The sequence below is a fragment of the Macrobrachium nipponense genome, chromosome 4 (assembly GCF_015104395.2).
Source record: "Macrobrachium nipponense isolate FS-2020 chromosome 4, ASM1510439v2, whole genome shotgun sequence".
NCBI classification, from domain to species: Eukaryota; Metazoa; Arthropoda; class Malacostraca; order Decapoda; family Palaemonidae; genus Macrobrachium; species Macrobrachium nipponense.
In genome coordinates this window covers 92,678,415-92,696,426 of record NC_061100.1, presented here as the reverse complement: position 1 = coordinate 92,696,426, position 18,012 = coordinate 92,678,415, and the positions used below count along the sequence as shown (strand labels likewise).

Here is an 18,012-nt window from a genome sequence, read left to right as displayed (position 1 = left end):
AGAAAGAACACTGACAAATATAGGCTTTGAGCGTCCTCATCTTGAATGATAACGTCTGATTGAATTACAGTAAACTAAACTATGGCTCCAGGTGTAATGAAGAGGAAAAAGGAGAATCGTATGTCTTGCACAGTGAGGAAACATGATCATCAGAAAACAGTCACTGAGGTTCTCAGAAAATAAATTTTAATTCAAATTTCTGGGCATATGAAAATGTTTGTTAATGAAAAGGTTAAAAGGCACCAAGTATAGGTGAACCATGAATCATTCAAAAAAATCTCACCTATAGTAGATGATTCTATGAATCATTCATAAAACTCTCACAAAGCATTATCTCCTTGCAAAATTTTACTTCAACACAAAATTAGTTAGTCACTACACAAACACAAACAACCCTATTAATTATACAGTACACTTAGTTGAAGAAGTCTACACATACACATAAGCGCACTTGGGTTTAAATGGGTATAATCTGCCACAGTATTAGATTTTCCTCAGCAAATCTAACCTTTATACGAAATAAGGATATATGCCCTTCCAATAAGCAGACAATATAAGGAGTATATGTAAATCCACTCCTAACTACATTGTTGAATGTCATGAGGAGTGAGTAAGCCTGAAAAAAAGGATTAAATAATGCATTCAAACCAAATATGTTTCAACTTTTACGGTGACAATAGCTTTGAATAGTTCATCTTCAACACACAAACTATTCTGCATGTTTGCATGGCTGAGTGAGAGAGAGAGAGAGAGAGAGAGAGAGAGAGAGAGAGAGAGAGAGAGAGAGAGAGAGAGAGAGAGAGAGAGAGAGAGAGAGAGAGAGAGAGAGAGAGAGAGTTCTCAATAATTCATCAATGGCATAGCACAAGTAGAATTAATCACTTATACTCTGCAAGCTTAAATTAATTTTATGGTGGCAAAAAAACTTGATGCAAAATATACCTACCCTTAAGTAAATGGACATATTCACTGGTTTGGGGATTTACTGTCAATACTGCTATGTCAAATACTATGCTATAAACCTGCAAAAGGCTTTGTACCATACAAACTATTGTTTTAGTATACAAACTTATTGTTTTACTAGTGGTGTCTCTACTTGCAGAGGATTTAAATTAGATAAATAAGTACTACTATGAGATTCAGGGCCTCTGTAACACGGTTTTTTCCCAATAACTTTTTATCTCTGCATTTCATAAATATAACGCTTATTCAGAATACACATTATATCTACACATAAATTTTGACTGTATTCTGCATTACGTAGGTTGAATAAATTTGGTACTTATAATGTAAAAGTGACTTTTTTTGAAGAAGGGCCAACTTACTCAGAGAAAAGGATTCGAACGCTCTCGTTGCGTAACTTATGACAGCATTTCTTCCCTCTTTCTTGATGGATGATTGGCTATACGTAACGAAGGCTAGACCTCTGGCAACAATGACATAATAATGTAAATACAAGCAAAGCAGTAGTACATCTTTATGAACTCTGAAACCTCTCCACTGATAATTGTCATAATGAACAAACCAACAAAATACGTATGTTAATAAATACAAAAACACTTCGATTATTAGACTAACTCCAAAATAAGTTTCCTAAGAAATTACAGTCTACTTTATAGGTCACAATCAGATTGACAAGATGTAGGGAATAGTTGGTAATTTTCAAAAACATAGCAGACAAGCTTGATTTGATAACTGCTATATCCAATGTCAAGCAATTTTTATTTATTGGCTATCTACCTATTTACTAAAAAAAAAAAAAAAAAAGCCGTTACCGCATTTTGGCTTTGAACCTTCATCAATAATTATTGCCAGAATGATGACTTCATGAAGCTCCACCCACTTTGGCCTCGTTATAATTCAAGATAACACTGAAGGCTATCATGGGCACTGTTGGATTAGAAAATTTAACTTCTGGCTATAAAAACTCATTTCTCGAGTAGTTGCAAGAAGTGCTAAATGATCCTCAAAGATCCCAGCAGTTGGCCTAAACGTTTAATTCATGTATATTACTGCTATTACTACAGTAGTATTACTACGCTAGTACAGATACCCCACCCACATCTATGTATCGTTCCGCCATTTATAAAGTCTTTGTCATGGCCACGGGCGTTCTCTTGACTGTAAAAAGTTGCAAGTCGTAAGACAAATGCAGTTTTGCAACAACGGGGAAAATTCCAAATCCTGCTAACCATTATTGACTGCTATGGGTTTCCGAGCCGATGGAATAAGGCGAATGAGTTTCTGTGGTGGATGGGCGGGGCAACATTTCGTCAAATGTTGTTTACCTTGCTTACGTAATGAATGTTTTTCGACTCTTGGCTCGTAATCATTGGCCATGGCATCGGTTGGATAATTTTTACTCTATAAAAATTAAAACTATCAGGTTTAGGTCATTGATAATGCTGCTAAAATTTGTGTGTGGTTGTAAAATATACGTATGTCAACTTTCAGCTACATCCGATGCTTTGATAAGGAGCAAAGTCCAAAAAACCATGTTACAGACGCCCTGAATCTCATAGTAAATACCTATATTCATTATTAGAGGATGGAGATGGCAGAGAGCAATGCCCAGAAGCCAGGAAAATCCTCTCATTGAGTTTCAATAATATAAGGAAGGCACTCTGTTGTCAGCTATGTTATATCTTTATAAAAGTCATCAAGATAAATCAACATTAATTTGGAAAACCTGTATTATTATTATTTTCTATTCACTGCTGCTGACATAGCTTACAGATCTCACAACATTGGCTCCCACTCAAAATAAAACTTTCCACCTTTCCATCCAGACCTTCTGTTTCCCACATTTTAACACTATGAACAAAGCAGAATAATTTCATTAACCTTTGGGGATAAAAGTCTATGGTTTATATTCCTCTTCCAGATACCTGTCATCATGAGTGATTCTTAGGTAAATTTGCTTTTAGTACAATGGACTTCAAAAAGGTCCTATACAATTTAACTGTTAAGCATGGAGAAGATCTTAACTGCTATTTCTCAATACTTTTTAAAAGGATGGCTACTGATTATTTCTCTCTACCTCAACGCACTTCACTATTTTAATTTTTAAACTGTATTTCCCTAATCTATTTTAACTTCTAAATTGTATTTCCCTAATCTATTTTAATTTTTAAATTGTATTTCCCTAATCTATTTTAATTTTTAAATTGTATTTCCCTAATCTATAAGGTTGTAAAAAGTTGATATTTAAGTCCTTGCATATGCATGCTGAACCTAGAGACTCAATCCTTGACAACAATAAACAAACAGAATAAAATTAGCTATTGAATATTCAACCTTACCAGTCACACCCTACAGAAACTTCATATGTAAGAACCTATACATTCTCAGGTCATATCAGTGACAAACATCATAATTATTATTAATGGCATTTTATTAAACCTGAACTTGAATAGTTAAGTTTCACAGTGCAGTGGTCTAGGACAGCATTGTTAGCTGTTACTCGTGACATGACAAGATGGCACAGCATGTATATGAGTCTTGCTGAAATCATTCACTCCTTAAAAACATATCTAGTACATTACATGAGGGTTAGAGTCAATGGGGTCTGAGGTTGGACTTTACCAACAGAGCGAGTGAGAAGATGATGACTTTCAACCTGCAGAGTGAATCCATTATAATCTAAGTAGGTAGGTATATATTATATTTTAGCTTCCCAGTTCAAATCAGATGACATTTAAAACCATTAATGATGCTAATGAAACTTTTAAAAAGTTAATTTGATTCCACCTGGATGGTTCCTTGTTAAAAGCCATACATAATAATTAACTTCATTTTCAAGGTAAAATATTGTTTAACTTAAAAAATCTAAAGGTTTCCTTAATTTTCTGCTCACTGTGATCCCTGGAGGACATCAAGTAGTTAAGTATTTGGAAAAGGTGAACAGGTGCCTAGAGGGTCAGGGTCATCAAAATGGGCCAGCGACTCGCAAGATTCTTGGCTAAAGGAGCCCAGCATATTAACTCTTAAACGCCGACTTGACGTATTGTACGTCGACATAAATTGTCTGTCAGGTGCCAAGTGGACGTACGGTACGTCGACTACAAATTTTTTTAAAATATTCGCGAAAAATAGTTATAGGGCTAGTTTGTGAAAGATTTTAAATCACGCGCCTTGAGGGATGCTGGGATTTCACGGATCACGCTGTTGTTTTGTTTACAAGCGTTACCCAGCTACGCATCTGCGAATTTCTTTCTTCTTGCACTACAAAGCATCAGTGACGTATCTCAGAAATTCTTTTGTCACTTTGTCATAATTTTTGCAGTTTTATATTAGCTTTTACATAGTTTTATATATGGAAATGTGCGCAATTTCATGTAGAATACAACAAAAAATACTCATGATTGTAGCTTTTATCAGTTTTGAAATATTTTCATATAAATAACGATAAGTGCCAAAATTTCAACCTTCAGTCAACTTTGACTTGACCAAAATGGTCAGAAAACACAATTGTAAGCTAAAACTCTTACATTCTAGTATTATTCAATCATTTACCTTCATTTTGCAACAAATTGGAAGTGTCTAGCACAATATTTCGATTTATGGTGAATTTTTGAAAAAAAACTTTTTCCTTACCTCTGCACACGGTAACTGCTGAAAATCTCAGAATTTCTTTATTCACCTTGTAATTTTCGCACCATTTTCTATTAGGAGTTACATAGTGTTATACATGAAAATGTGCACAATTTTATGTAGAATACAACAAAAAATAACTCATGGTTGTAGCTTTTATCAGTTTTGAAATATTTTCATATAAATCATGATAAATAGAAAAAATTCGACCTTCGGTCAATTTTAACTCGACCGAAATGGTTGAAAACTGCAATTGTAAGTTAAAACACTTAGTCTAGTAATATTCAATCAATTACCTTTATTTTGCAACAAACGGGAAGTCTCTAGCACATATTTCGATTTATGGTGAATTTTTGAAAACTTTACAATTTGTTATATACCAAAATCATCGCAATTTAGTATAAAATACAACAAAAATAACTCATTAGCTTTAACCGTTTTGCTCACAGTGCGATTTGTATACAATTATATAAGAAATTTTTTTTTGCGCTGTCATATATTTCAATATTTACGTATGATAATGATTTTTTTTTTCATTTCTCATGGTTGCATACTAAACTTCAGGCAATGACAAAAAAAAGGAGCCAAAAATGAACTCTTAATCTTAAAAACTAAGTGTGCTGTGATTTTTTGAAAAAAACTTTTTTTCCGCTTCAGCGCTAACTCCTGAATGTTGCCGGCATACGGCAGACACTTTTGTAAATAGAGGCTCGGGGTTTAAGGGTTAATAAAGGCAGAAGACATACTTGGCTACAGTTCCAAGATGAAGGACTGAGTTACTGAAGAAGGATGGCAATGTGCTTGGGTGCAAGGGAGTTTGGGATCTAAAGAAACTGCTGAAAGCACTTTTGACGATATGAACAACAATTACAACTGGTAATGAAAAGCCTTATAATCTCATATTTGTGCAGCTGAATGCAAGGCCCAAGGGAATTCCATGGGGTTAAAGTTGGGTTTTTGCAGTATCTTGATACCTACATCGAAAGTCATTTGTATTTGTTTGTCTCAGAGGGAATCATTGTGAAACAGTGTCATTGTCGTTGTCAGCTGCATCTTCACCAGCAACTGCAGCAACCATCTCGCTGTCGGAGAGAAGTTGGTAGACAGGGTCCCCACCGTCATCATCCAACCACTTACATATGTCATCCTCAGTAATGTTGTCACCCCCAGTCACGAGTGTGGCACTGAAGTAATTGACATCAAACCCTTGGAAGTCCATCACAGTCTCGTCTCCATTCAGAACAAGGTTCCAAGTGTATTTGTAGGTCTCTATGGTGATGTCCTTCCAAGCACCAACAAAGTTGTAGATAGCAGACTTCAATGAATAAATTTGAAGATTCTCCAGTGTCTTCTCCACTTGTGTATCCCAATCTTGCTCTTCTCCTTCTCGTCCTCCAATACATCCATCAGCTCTTCCAAGAACATCCTCCAGTGGTGCCACTTCGTTTTAACAATAACACCTTGGTACATTGGCTGAATGAGTGCAGTTGTATTAGGAGGAGAATACATGACCCTAATACAACTTTCATCACCAAGCAATTGAGCAAGACGTCTAGCAATGCCAAGGTTCTGTGTATGAGGATGAATAAATTTCTTACAAAATTGATTATGGAACCAATCATAAATGATCTTGGTCTTTCTTGGAGGTGAACCAAGCCTTCACCGAATGATACAGAATTACTGGGAGCCTATCCATCAATCTTTGCAGGACACGTGGTTACTTTGCATGTCTAACTACCGCTGGTTTGCAATGATGCCCACCAATGACAAAGTAGAAATATGTTATCTGGATAGCTTTCGCCCAGTTAAATTCTTTTCCTTCTCGTCACCCAAAGTATTTGTAGGTAAGAAGCAACAGAACAGACCAGTTTTCTCAGCACTGCACATCTGCCTTAAAACAAGGCCTTCTTTCTTCACTAAGTATTGCAGTGTCTGGCAAAATTCCTCTATCCCTTCCTTGGAAACATCCAAGGCTTCGCCATGTGTTTTCTTGTTAGAAACCCCATGTTGAATTTTGAATCAGAGCACCCAACCTTCTGAGGCTCTGAAGTCCATAACCTTATACAAGCCTGCAAACTTTCAAACAGCAGCCTTCAACTCAGCATCATGAATGTTCACATCAACAGCAGTTGTTGCAGAAACCACGCAAGGTAGACTGATCAATGTCATCATGACAGTCTTTTACCATGACCCTTCCTGCTTGACTCCTGGCTGTCTATTTATCAAATTCTGTTGCAAACTTTTTCAGTTTGTCCTAGGAAGTCTTATCATCATGCTATGTTGACCGGGCAATACTGCACTCATCCATTACATGTGACTGGGTCCAACCTTGCTCCATCCTCTCAACAATTTCTAATTTCCATTTAAGGGTCAACACCTTCCTTCCCCTCTCAGGACAGGGTGGGGCCATACACACAATCAACTGCACTTCACACAACACAACCATGACCTGTAATGCTGGAGGCACTGCTAAGAATGCCATGTGCTCCATAATGTAAGTAAAGTCACCAACCTACTTACAAACATTCATGTAAAAAACATTCAAAGATATGAACAGACTGTGTAGCAAGTTAACTGTGTTTTGTAGAGGCCCCTTAGCCATTCAGAGATACAAACAAACAGAGTCACATAAGTTTAAATTGTGTTTTGAAGAGACCCCTTAGCCATTCAGAGATAAAAACAAACAGGGCCACAAGTTAGAATTGTGTTTGGAGTACTCCCCATTTCCAAATAAAAGTTTAAATTTTGTTCTGTGCACCTATCCTGCTAGTAAGAATTTTTGTAAAGAATGGGGCTAACATGGAATGAGCATAATAGAACATTACTATGTTATACCTAGGGACACAGTAAATTATTTGCATCATAAAAATCTGTATTTAGTTACAAACATAATGTGAAAAAGCACAGTACATAATGAGTGAATAAACAGCGTTGCTATACAAAACAAATAATATTTCATATGTATACAGTCAAACATTGGATTTCGTAAGCCCTGGTTTTCATATGACTGTTTTCATATCTCCAACTAAATTTTGACTCAGGGTTTCGTATATATCCTCGGATTTCGTACACCCAGAAATGCCCCTTCCAGGGGCCACTTCATGACTAGGCCCGTACTCAGCACCCAAATAATGCATCCCATATTCTCTCGTGACCCACTTTGCCTTTGTTTCTCAATGAATGAACATCAAATTGCACGATAGTATTCTGCATCATCCCACGTGTTCATTGTGTTTTGTGCTTTTTTTATGAGTGCAACTGCTAAATACAACCGATCATGGAGCCAAAGAGAGTTCCAAGTGCCAGCCCTTCTGTAAAAATGGCAAGAAACACTATAGAATTCAAGAAAGAACTCATAGTAAAGTATGAAAGTGGTGTACACGTGGCTGATCTCGCTAGGATTACGACAAGCCTGTTTCAACAATCAGCTCCATCCTACCATAGAAAAAAGAAATCAAGGGAGCTGATGTTGCAAAAGGGGTAACATCTTTAACAAGACAAAGATCTTAATTGGTCGAAGATTTCGAGTTATTGTTGTTGGTGCAGATCTAAGAAAAACAGTTAACCCTCTTACGCCGAAGCGGTAAAAAAAAATTGTCTCCCGTGTGCCGGAGGTAATTCAGAGTGAGCGCAGAAGCGGAAAAAAATTTTTTTTTTCAAAAAATCACAGCGCGCTTAGTTTTCAAGATTAAGAGTTCATTTTTGGCTCCTTTTTTTTCATTGGCTGAAGTTTAGTATGCAACCATCAGAAATGAAAAAAATTATCATTATCATATATAAATAATGCGATATATGATAGCGCAAAAACGAAATTTCATATATAATTGTATTCAAATCGCGCTGTGCGCAATACGGTTAAAGGTAACAAGTTACTTTTTTTTCCTTGTAATGTACACTAAATTGCGATCATTTTGGTATATAACACATTGTAAAACAATAAAAGCAACACAGAGAAAATATTATCACAAAATAATGCATGAATTCGTAATGCTCGGACGTAAACAGATATTTTGTTCAAAAATTCACCATAAATCTAAATATTGTCCTAGAGACTTCCAGTTTCTTTCAAAATAAAGAAAAATGATTGAATATTACTATACTGTAAGAGTATTAGCTTGCAATTGCAGTTTTTGACCATATCTGACGAGTTAAAGTTGACCGAATGTCGAATTTTTTTATATATAATTTTTTATATGCAATTATTTCGGAAATAAGAAAAGCTACAACCTTCAAATATTTTTTGTTTTATTCTACATGAAATTCCGCACATTTTCATATATAAAACTCTATGAAATGCCTCATATGAAACGGAGCAAATATTCCGAGAATGGAACGTACGCATTTCTGAGATTTGTGGCGGAGAATCCGCGCGCAGAGGGAAGGAAAGATTTTTTTTTTAAATTCACCATAAATCTAAATATTTTGCTAGAGACTTCGAATTTATTTCAAGATGAAGATAAATGACTGAATATTACTAGACTGTAAGAGTTTTAGCTTACAATTGCGTTTTTCGACCATTTCGGTAGAGTCAAAGTTGACCAAACGTGGTTTTTTTTCTATTTATCGTGATTTATATGCAAATATTTCAAAAATGAGAAAAGCTACAACCTTCAATTATTTTTTGTTGTATTCTACATGAAATTGCACACATTTTCATATATAAAACTTTATGTAACAGCTAATTTAAAATGGTGCAAACATTACCACAATCGCACATATGATTTTTTCGGAAGAGTTACCGGCCAGACGTAAAGAAAATGTTATTTTTTTCATAAATTCACCATAAATCGAAATATTGTGCTAGAGACTTCCAATTTGTTGCAAAATGAAGGTAAATGCTTGAATATTACTAGAATATAAGCGTTTTAGCTTACAATTGCGTTTTTCGACCATTTCGGTAGAGTCAAAGTTGACCGAAGGTTGAAATTTTGGCAATTATCGTTATTTATATGAAAATATATAAAAACTGATAAAAGCTACAACTATGGGTTGTTTTTAGTTGTATTGTGCATAAAATTGCGCACATTTCCATATATAAAACTTTATATAACGGCTAATTTTAAAATGGTGCAAACATTACCACAATCGCATGTATGATTTTTTTCGGAAGAGTTACTGCGCGGACGTAAGGAAAAAGTTTTTTCATAAATTCACCATAAATCGAAATATTGTGCTAGAGACTTCCAATTAGTTGCAAAATTAAGTTAAATGATTGAATATTACTAAAATATAAGAGTTTTAGCTTACAATTGTGTTTTGGACCATTTCTGTAGAGTCAAAGTTGACCGAAGGTTGAAATTTTGGCAATTATCGTTATTTATATAAAATATCTCAAAACTGATAAAAGCTACAATCATGAGTATTTTTTTGGTGTATTCTACATAAAAATGCGCACATTTTCATATATAATACTCCATGTAACGGCTAATTTAAAATGGTACAAAAATTATGTCAAAGTGACAAAATAATTTCCGAGATGTGTCACAGATACTTTTTAGTGCGGCAAGAAAGAAATTCGCGCTTGCGCGCCTGCGTAACGATTGTAAACAAAACAACCCCTTGATCCGTGAACTCATAGCATCCCCCAAGGCACGTGATTCAAAAGTTTTAGGCTGGTAGGCCTATAAGTATTTTTCCGCGAATTTTAAAAAAAACTTTTGTAAGTCGACGTAAAATACGTCCAGTCGGCACACGGGAGACAAAAAATGTCCTCGTAAAATACGTCCAGTCGGCGTAAGAGGGTTAAGCAGTGGAGATAGTGTGTCAGAAGCCATAATTTGTGAAAAGGCAAGGATGTTGCATATCAATCTCAGTAAGAAAATGCCTACAACAAGTGCTGCTGTTACTGATTTTAAGGCGCCATAAAGGCATGGAAGGCTGCAAGTTCTGACAAATATGTCGCCAAAGAATTCATTAATGAATTCGAAGAACATTTAGAGGTTGAAGGATTCCTCCCTCAACAAATTTTTAAATGTGATGAAACAGGCCTGTTTTGAAAAAAAAATGCCAGGAGAGAAGTTCATTGCCTGGACACAAGCCTTGTTCCAGTAAGATTTCAAAGTTAAGCCCCTACTGATGTATTACTCTGAAACTCCTCAAATGTTCAAGAAAACAATGTTATTAAGAATAAATTGCCTGTGATGTGGAAGGCTATCAAACAGCCATGGGTCACAAGGCAAATTTTCATTGAGTGGGTCAAAGAAGTGTTGGCCCGGCCCTAATGTGAAAAAATACCTACAGGAAAATCAATTGCCATTCAAGTGCCTCCTCGTAGTGAACAATGCTCCTTGCACATTCTCCTGGCTTAGAAGACCAGTTGGTAGATGAATTTAAATTCATCACAGTGAAGCTCTTGGCCCTTAATACCACTCCCCTCATCCAGCCCATGGACCAACAGATCATTTCAAACTTCAAGAAACTGTACACACTAAGGCACTGTTTCACAAGTGCTTTGAAGTGACCTCAAACATTGAATTGAACCTAAGAGAGTTCTGGAAGGGTCACTTCCATATCTTCAACTCCATAAGCCTTATAGATAAGGTTTTGCACGGAGTGACTTCCAGGACAATGAATTTCGCTTGGAGAAATATGTGGCAAGAATATTACCTCGAGAAGGATTTTGAAGGATTTGAGGCTGACCCTGACGACCTTATGAATGTTATGGAATCTAATGTCTCTGGGTAGTCCTTGGCCTTGGATGTGAGTGGTGAGGATGTGGACAAGTTAGTGGATGCCAACAGTGAAGAGCTAACCACTGAAGAGCTGCAAGCCCTTCAGCAGAAACAGCAACAGATGGCAGATGAGGAATCCGAGGAGGAAGAGGAGGAACAGAAGGGATAATGTGTCTACTTCAGTGATTAAGGTTCATGTTTTCCAAGTGGAGTGACATATGAAATTTGTGGAGAATTATTGTTCCAACAAAGATGCTGTAATCTGAGTCTGCAACATGTTTAATACCAATGCCTTGTTTCACTATAGGCAAATTTTAAAGACACACCAAAAACAAATGTCTCTGGACAGTTTGGTTGTGCAACAGGGGTCATGCGACTCTCCAAGCTGGTCCTAGTTCCAGTAAAAAACAAATATCTTTCAATAAATGTTATGATACTAAAACTTTTTTCATAAAATATCCTTATAAAATACGGAGGCATAATTTTGATAGATTTAGCATATTTTCATGTAGCGTTTAGCAACATATGGGAAGTAAGATCTAAGTTATAAAATTAGCATAATTTTGATAGATGTAGCATATTAGCATAATTTCACATGCAGTTTAGCATCAAATGAGATCTGGTAACACAAAATGCCACCAACAACGCAACTAGTGGCGGTTGACTGAAACAAGTTTTGTTTACAAACATCATATGACCACTCTGTTCAAATTCCAGAATTTTATTCTAACTCTAATGCAAAGTTTATTCAAAATTTGGTGTCAAAACCCGATTATGTTGACTTCTAATATGGTTGAGGGCCAGGGTTCTACTGTCTTTGTGTATACTGTATATATACATACATATATATAATATATAATATATAATATATAATACATAATATATATATAATATATATATATATATATATATATACACACACATATATATATATATGTGTGTGTGTGTGTGTGTGTGTGTGTATGTATGTATGTATGTATGTATGTATGTATGTATATTAGTATATATATAATATATATATATATATATATATATATATATATATATATATATATATATATATGTGTGTGTGTGTGTGTGTGTGTGTGTGTATCATATGGGAAGAAAAGGAGAGTTGGTGGTGGGATGAAGACATTGAGAAAGTAGTAAAAGATAAGAAGGGGGCAAAGAAAAGATGGGAAGAGTCACAGTCAGTGGAAGACAGAAATAGGTAGAGAGAGAAAAACAAGGTGGTGAAAAAGGTGGTAGCCCAAGCTAAAGCAAAGTCGTATGATGATGTGTATAATGAGCTGGGGATAAAGGAAGGATTAAAGAAGATGATCAAGCTATCAAAGGCTAGAAATAAGAGCACCAAAGATATAACACATATCAAACAAATAAAGGATCAAGAGGGTGTAGTGCTTAGAAAGGAGGAAGACATTGTGAAGAGATGGAAAGAATATTTCGAACAGTTGTTAAATGAAGAAAATAATAGACTAATAAGAGAGGATGGGCAAGTGAACATTGGCATGGTAATGAGGTTTTCTAGGCAAGAGGTACTAAATGCACTGAAGAAGATGAAGAATGGGAAGGCAACCGGACCAGACATGATCCCGGTGGAGGCATGGAAAGCATTAGGAGATGAAGGAGTGGATATACTGTACGATCTTATGATAAAGATCCTTGAACAGGAAAAGATACCAAATGAGTGGCGTGGGAGTATATTGATCCCAATTTTTAAAGGGAAAGGCGATGTCCAAGAGTGTGGTAATTATAGGGGCATTAAATTGATGTCCCACACTTTGAAGATACTGGAAAGGATGATAGATGCTAGACTGAGAGAAGAAGTACAAATGGGTAAAGAGCAGATGGGATTTATGAAGGGAAGGGGAACAACAGATGGTATATTTTGTCTGAGGCAAATAATGGAGAAATTCGGGGAAAGACAAAGGGACCTACATATGGTATTCATTGACCTTAAAAAGGCTTATGACCGAGTCCCGAGACAAGAGGTATGGAGGAGCCTGAGGGAGAAGATGGTGCCAGAGAAGTGTGTGCGATTGATACAAGAGATGTACCGGAATGTATTTATCAGAGTGAGGAGCAGTGTTGGGGAGACAGAAGGTTTTGAGGTGAGAGTAGGATTACACCAGGGGTCGGCTCTGAGCCCATTTATCTTTAACATAGTGATGGATGTTATAATAGAGGAAGTAAGGGAGACAGTACCATGGAACATATTGTATGCGGATGATATTGTTCTGTGTGCAGAGAGCAGGGAAGATCTGGAAGTGAAATTGGAAAGATGGAGAAAAGTACTGGAGGACAGAGGAATGAGAATAAGTAGATCCAAGACAGAATATATGTGTACCACCACTGAGGGGGATGATAGAGAAAGTATTCAGCTTGGTGGAGAGCAAATAAGGAGAGTTGATAAGTTTAAGTATTTGGGATCTTTTGTTAACGCTGGAGGAAGTATGGAAGAAGAAGTAAAACATCGGGTACAGGCAGGCTGGAACAACTGGAGAGCGGCCTCGGGAGTTCTTTGTGACAAAAGAGTGCCGCTTAGGTTAAAAGGAAAATTTCACAAGACAGTGGTAAGAACAGCAATGCTGTATGGTACGGAAACAGCAAGCATGAGAAAAGCAGAGTAGAAGAAGATGGATGTGGCAGAAATGAGAATGCTTAGGTGGATGTCTGGGGTAACAAGAGTGGATAGGATCAGAAATGACTACATAAGGTGGTGGAAGTATCAAAGAAAGTGCAGGAGGGGAGGCTGAGATGGTATGGACACCTGTTGAGGAGAGATGAGGACCACGCTGGGAGACATACTATGGGGGTGGAGGTGCAAGGAAGAAGAAAAAGAGGGAGACCAAGAAAGAGATGGAAGGACTGTGTGAGAGGAGACTTACATGAGAAGGGAATTGATGAGGCAGAAGCACAAGATAGAAATAGATGGAAACGGCTCATCCGAAACGGCGACCCCATATAAAAATGGGAACAAGCTGGGAAGAAGAAGTGTGTGTGTGTGTATATATATATATGTATGTATGTATGTAGTATGTAGTATGTATGTATGTATGTATATGTATATATATATATATAATATATATAATATATATATATATATGAGCTGATTTGATACAGTTTTGAATATGCCTTTCCGAGGTATTCTGAAGTCCCGTGAAACTATTATAGTGGTACTGTTTGTATGTGTAACAAAACAAGTCAATCGCCAAAGACGTTACAAGTTGGCGTGACTTGGGCAGTTCAAAAGAGTGCCATGCATCTCTTTATCCCTTCGTGATTGGCCCCTTGTGTCTAAGGAGCCAGAATAACCAATCAGCTTCTTGCATAACGATGCCGTCTGAAAGAGGGCATTTGAAACAGGCCGCACTACCGGTCAAATCAGTTCGTTAGCGGGTCCCATACAGCACTGACATGGGTCGAGACACGAGTGCCCAGTGCCCCGCATTCCCGTTGGCGGCTGGCCGCCACACAAAAGACGTGTTGACACACGTCTTTTGTGTCAATAACAGTCTAGCCTGCCGTCTGGTTGTGCACTTGCATAGTTAACGTAATATCTAACAGTTAAAGGCCACCTGTGTAGCTAAGAAGAATACACCTGTGTTAAAAGTTTCATTGATTATTATTTTTGCATGACCTCCATTGCATGCACATAAACTTATCTCTCTTCTGTTTTCCCTTCATATCCCGAACCCACAAATGACCGAGATCTTGTCATATAATTTTGGTGTCAGTCGTTGGGTCTTGCGAATAATCATACGGGGTTCTGTGGGGTTCCTGGGTCCTGTAAGGTCCTGTGGGGTCTTGCAAGTCTTGTGGGGTGCTATGAGGTCCTGTGAGATCTTATGTAAGGTCTTCTGAGGTCTTATGAGGTGTCAAACAAATGTTAGTGCTAAATCATTTTAGCTGACAAACAGTGATATGAAGTGATATAAATATGGAAACGAGAGAAAATTCGATGGATGGTGATGACGAGGGAAATCGTGAAACGAACAGACTGGATAAAAACAGTTATGGCTAAAGCAATCGGCAGAAAAGTGGCAAACCGTGCTAAGAATGGGAATAATAAATCGAGTGGCCCTACGATTTTGAATTGCACAATGCTAACCAGAAAGACAGTGTACAATCACACACCCTACGATTTTGAAAAACACAGTGCTAACCAGACAGAAAGAGTGCGATTGCAGAAATCGTTAATAAATTCCCGCTGTTAGACAGTTTTGCGACCAAATTCAGTGTCGAACGGGCGAGAGAATAATTCCAATTGGCGGATGTATTCACAAAATATTGGAAAAATCCGTACAAGACATACGAACAGACAGAGACTAGTGTGGGAAAATTAAAAAATAGACGGTTGCAGCGCAGAATTCAAACGACGGTGGTGCCGTGGTGGTGGCACATGAACACCCTTCGTGACCCCCCAAGTACCGACTTGTGTAGCAGACCAAGTAGAGGAGTAACGGATGTGATTTGAACGGATTGATGGCAGTGGCGAGCAGTCCAACCCCAACAGGAAGGACGGAAGTTGGCAGTAGGAGAATGTGGCATGGAGGTAAGGCCGGGATGGTACCCCAGGTTACCCCCAGTGCCATGTGGGACTGTTATGCAGTGCCTGGGAACAAGGGACGCCTTGTTCTTGTTGTGAAGGAAGAGATGCAAATCTACAACTCTGAGGAGTAAGGGAGTAGAAGACAACCTGTCCACCCACGAGTCAAGAATGTTGGGACAGAGAGAGGTCGACCAGAGCCTCTCCCCCGTGACCCCGTGGGAAGGGGGAAGTCCACTCCTACTTCTGATCGCGACATATTGAAGAGTAGAGGGATGGTATTAAAAAGGTGAATAGTGCAGAAGTTCCCTTACCAACCTCGAGTAGTAAGATTTTCATTGGGAAAGAGAAGTAATTTTTAAATTTGATGACGAAGTGAGAACATATTGTATTTTGTCCCTGATATAGAGATACCCTTAAGAATGTTAATTTTTCATCAAGATCGTAGGATCGAGCAACTGTAAGAGTTTGGCGTTGCGAGGATTGATCATCTCATTAAAAAAAAAAAAGTAGCAGACGCTCTTCCCAAGAGTACTGTAAGGCATGAGCCACACACAGAGAGAGGAACTGCGATGCATACAGCTAAATGTTTCAGTTACACCTGTGGGTGAGTTGCACAGAAAACATAGGCAAGTGAGTCAGCTGTTGTGTGAACGTGTTGGGTAAGTGCCATGGAAGTGTACATGTGTTGAGTGTGTGTGGGTTTGCTAGTGAGTAAGGGAGTTGACTGACAAGTCACAGTTTCTGAACATAAAAGAGAGAGAGAGAGAGAGAGAGAGAGAGAGAGAGAGAGAGAGAGAGAGAGAGAGAGAGAGAGAGAGAGGAGTAACTTGTTGTGCCACCATTCCTCCCTCTTCGATAAAGCAAACCATCCACATAATTTGTAAGTGCATGTAGGTGCCTTGTGTAGCGTACTACCAGTGTGAGTCATGAATAAATGTGTCCATCACAAAGTGAACAGAGAATATCATAAAAACAGGCTTATGCACTTTTGTTTCATGTCAGTTATTACTGAGAAATTGATGTCTAATTTTTTAAACATTTTGTTACAGTTCCAAGCATATAAGTGAGTGAGTCTGTGTTTACAACTTGATTATTTTTTATTGCATTATTGTTTTTTATCCGATTTCAAGTCATATTAAACACATATTGTTACAATGTATCAAATTTTTCTGAATTTCTATTGATGCCAATTATACTGTGTCCAAAATTTCATATCATTTTGTCAATGCTGTTTATGCTTTGTCAGAAATTTGTGATCTTCCATCGAGTATGTGGGAATATGAGATTATTTTGAAAGAAAAGAAAAGTTACTTTTTGTGTGTAATCTTTTAATTTGATTTTTTTATTTTCTTGTTTTTATTGTGTTGCAGAAGGAATTCAGTAGGTTTTATTATACTTTTACCAGACTTCTTATGAGTAATGTTTCATTTTTGACTCATGTTATGTGAATTTTGTTTATGAATTTAGCTTTTTTGAGCTGGAGCTGTGACTATCCATTTTTACATTTATATCATTGAATGTGAACCTAAATTTGTTTTTCTGTATGACACATTGTGAGGCATGAGATTCATTTGTTATAACTTGTGTTTGTAACACGCCAAATGGCCCAACCCTAATAGTTTTGAATTTTGTACAAACTAGACGGCATAGCACTCAAGGGTGGTGCGGCACTCAAATAATATATATATATATATATATATATATTATATATATATATATATAATATATATATATATACACACACACATACATATATATATATATATATATATAATATATATATATATATATATATATATATATATATATATATCTATATGTACAGTAGTACCTCGAGATACGAAATTAATCCGTTCCGAGGCGGCCTTCGTATCATGAGTTTTTCGTATCTTGAACCGCATTTTACATGTAAAATGCTTAATCCGTTCCAAGCCCTACAAAAACACCCCAGTAAATTATATTTCCAGGCCTACAGCACATGTTCTAGGGTTACGACGCCGATCCGACAGAAGAAATATGACTCCAACAGGCAAAATACTGTACATACTTGAGTCATACTCAACTGCATGTAATGTTCAACCCCATTTTTACTGCATATATTAGGACTTTAGCATATGTCCCTTAGCAATAAGCCTAGCCTATGTTAGCGGTTGCTACTGTAGCCTAGTCTATGATTCTGACATCTAAACCTAAGAA

The 18,012-nt window shown here is 37.0% G+C and overlaps 1 protein-coding gene across 10 annotated transcripts in view; it reads right to left on the bottom strand.

Annotated features, from left to right (window-relative positions):
• Positions 1 to 18,012, bottom strand: part of LOC135211019 (ATP-binding cassette sub-family C member 5-like) — an 818,851-nt gene that overhangs the window by 561,446 nt on the left and 239,393 nt on the right. The window contains exon 12 of one of the 10 annotated variants that reach the window (XM_064244046.1): positions 509 to 616. The exons of the other annotated variants lie outside the window; for them this stretch is intronic. Coding sequence (XP_064100116.1) covers positions 509 to 616 — 108 coding nt within the window. The remainder of the gene's footprint in view (positions 1 to 508; positions 617 to 18,012) is intronic. 10 annotated transcript variants of the gene reach the window in all.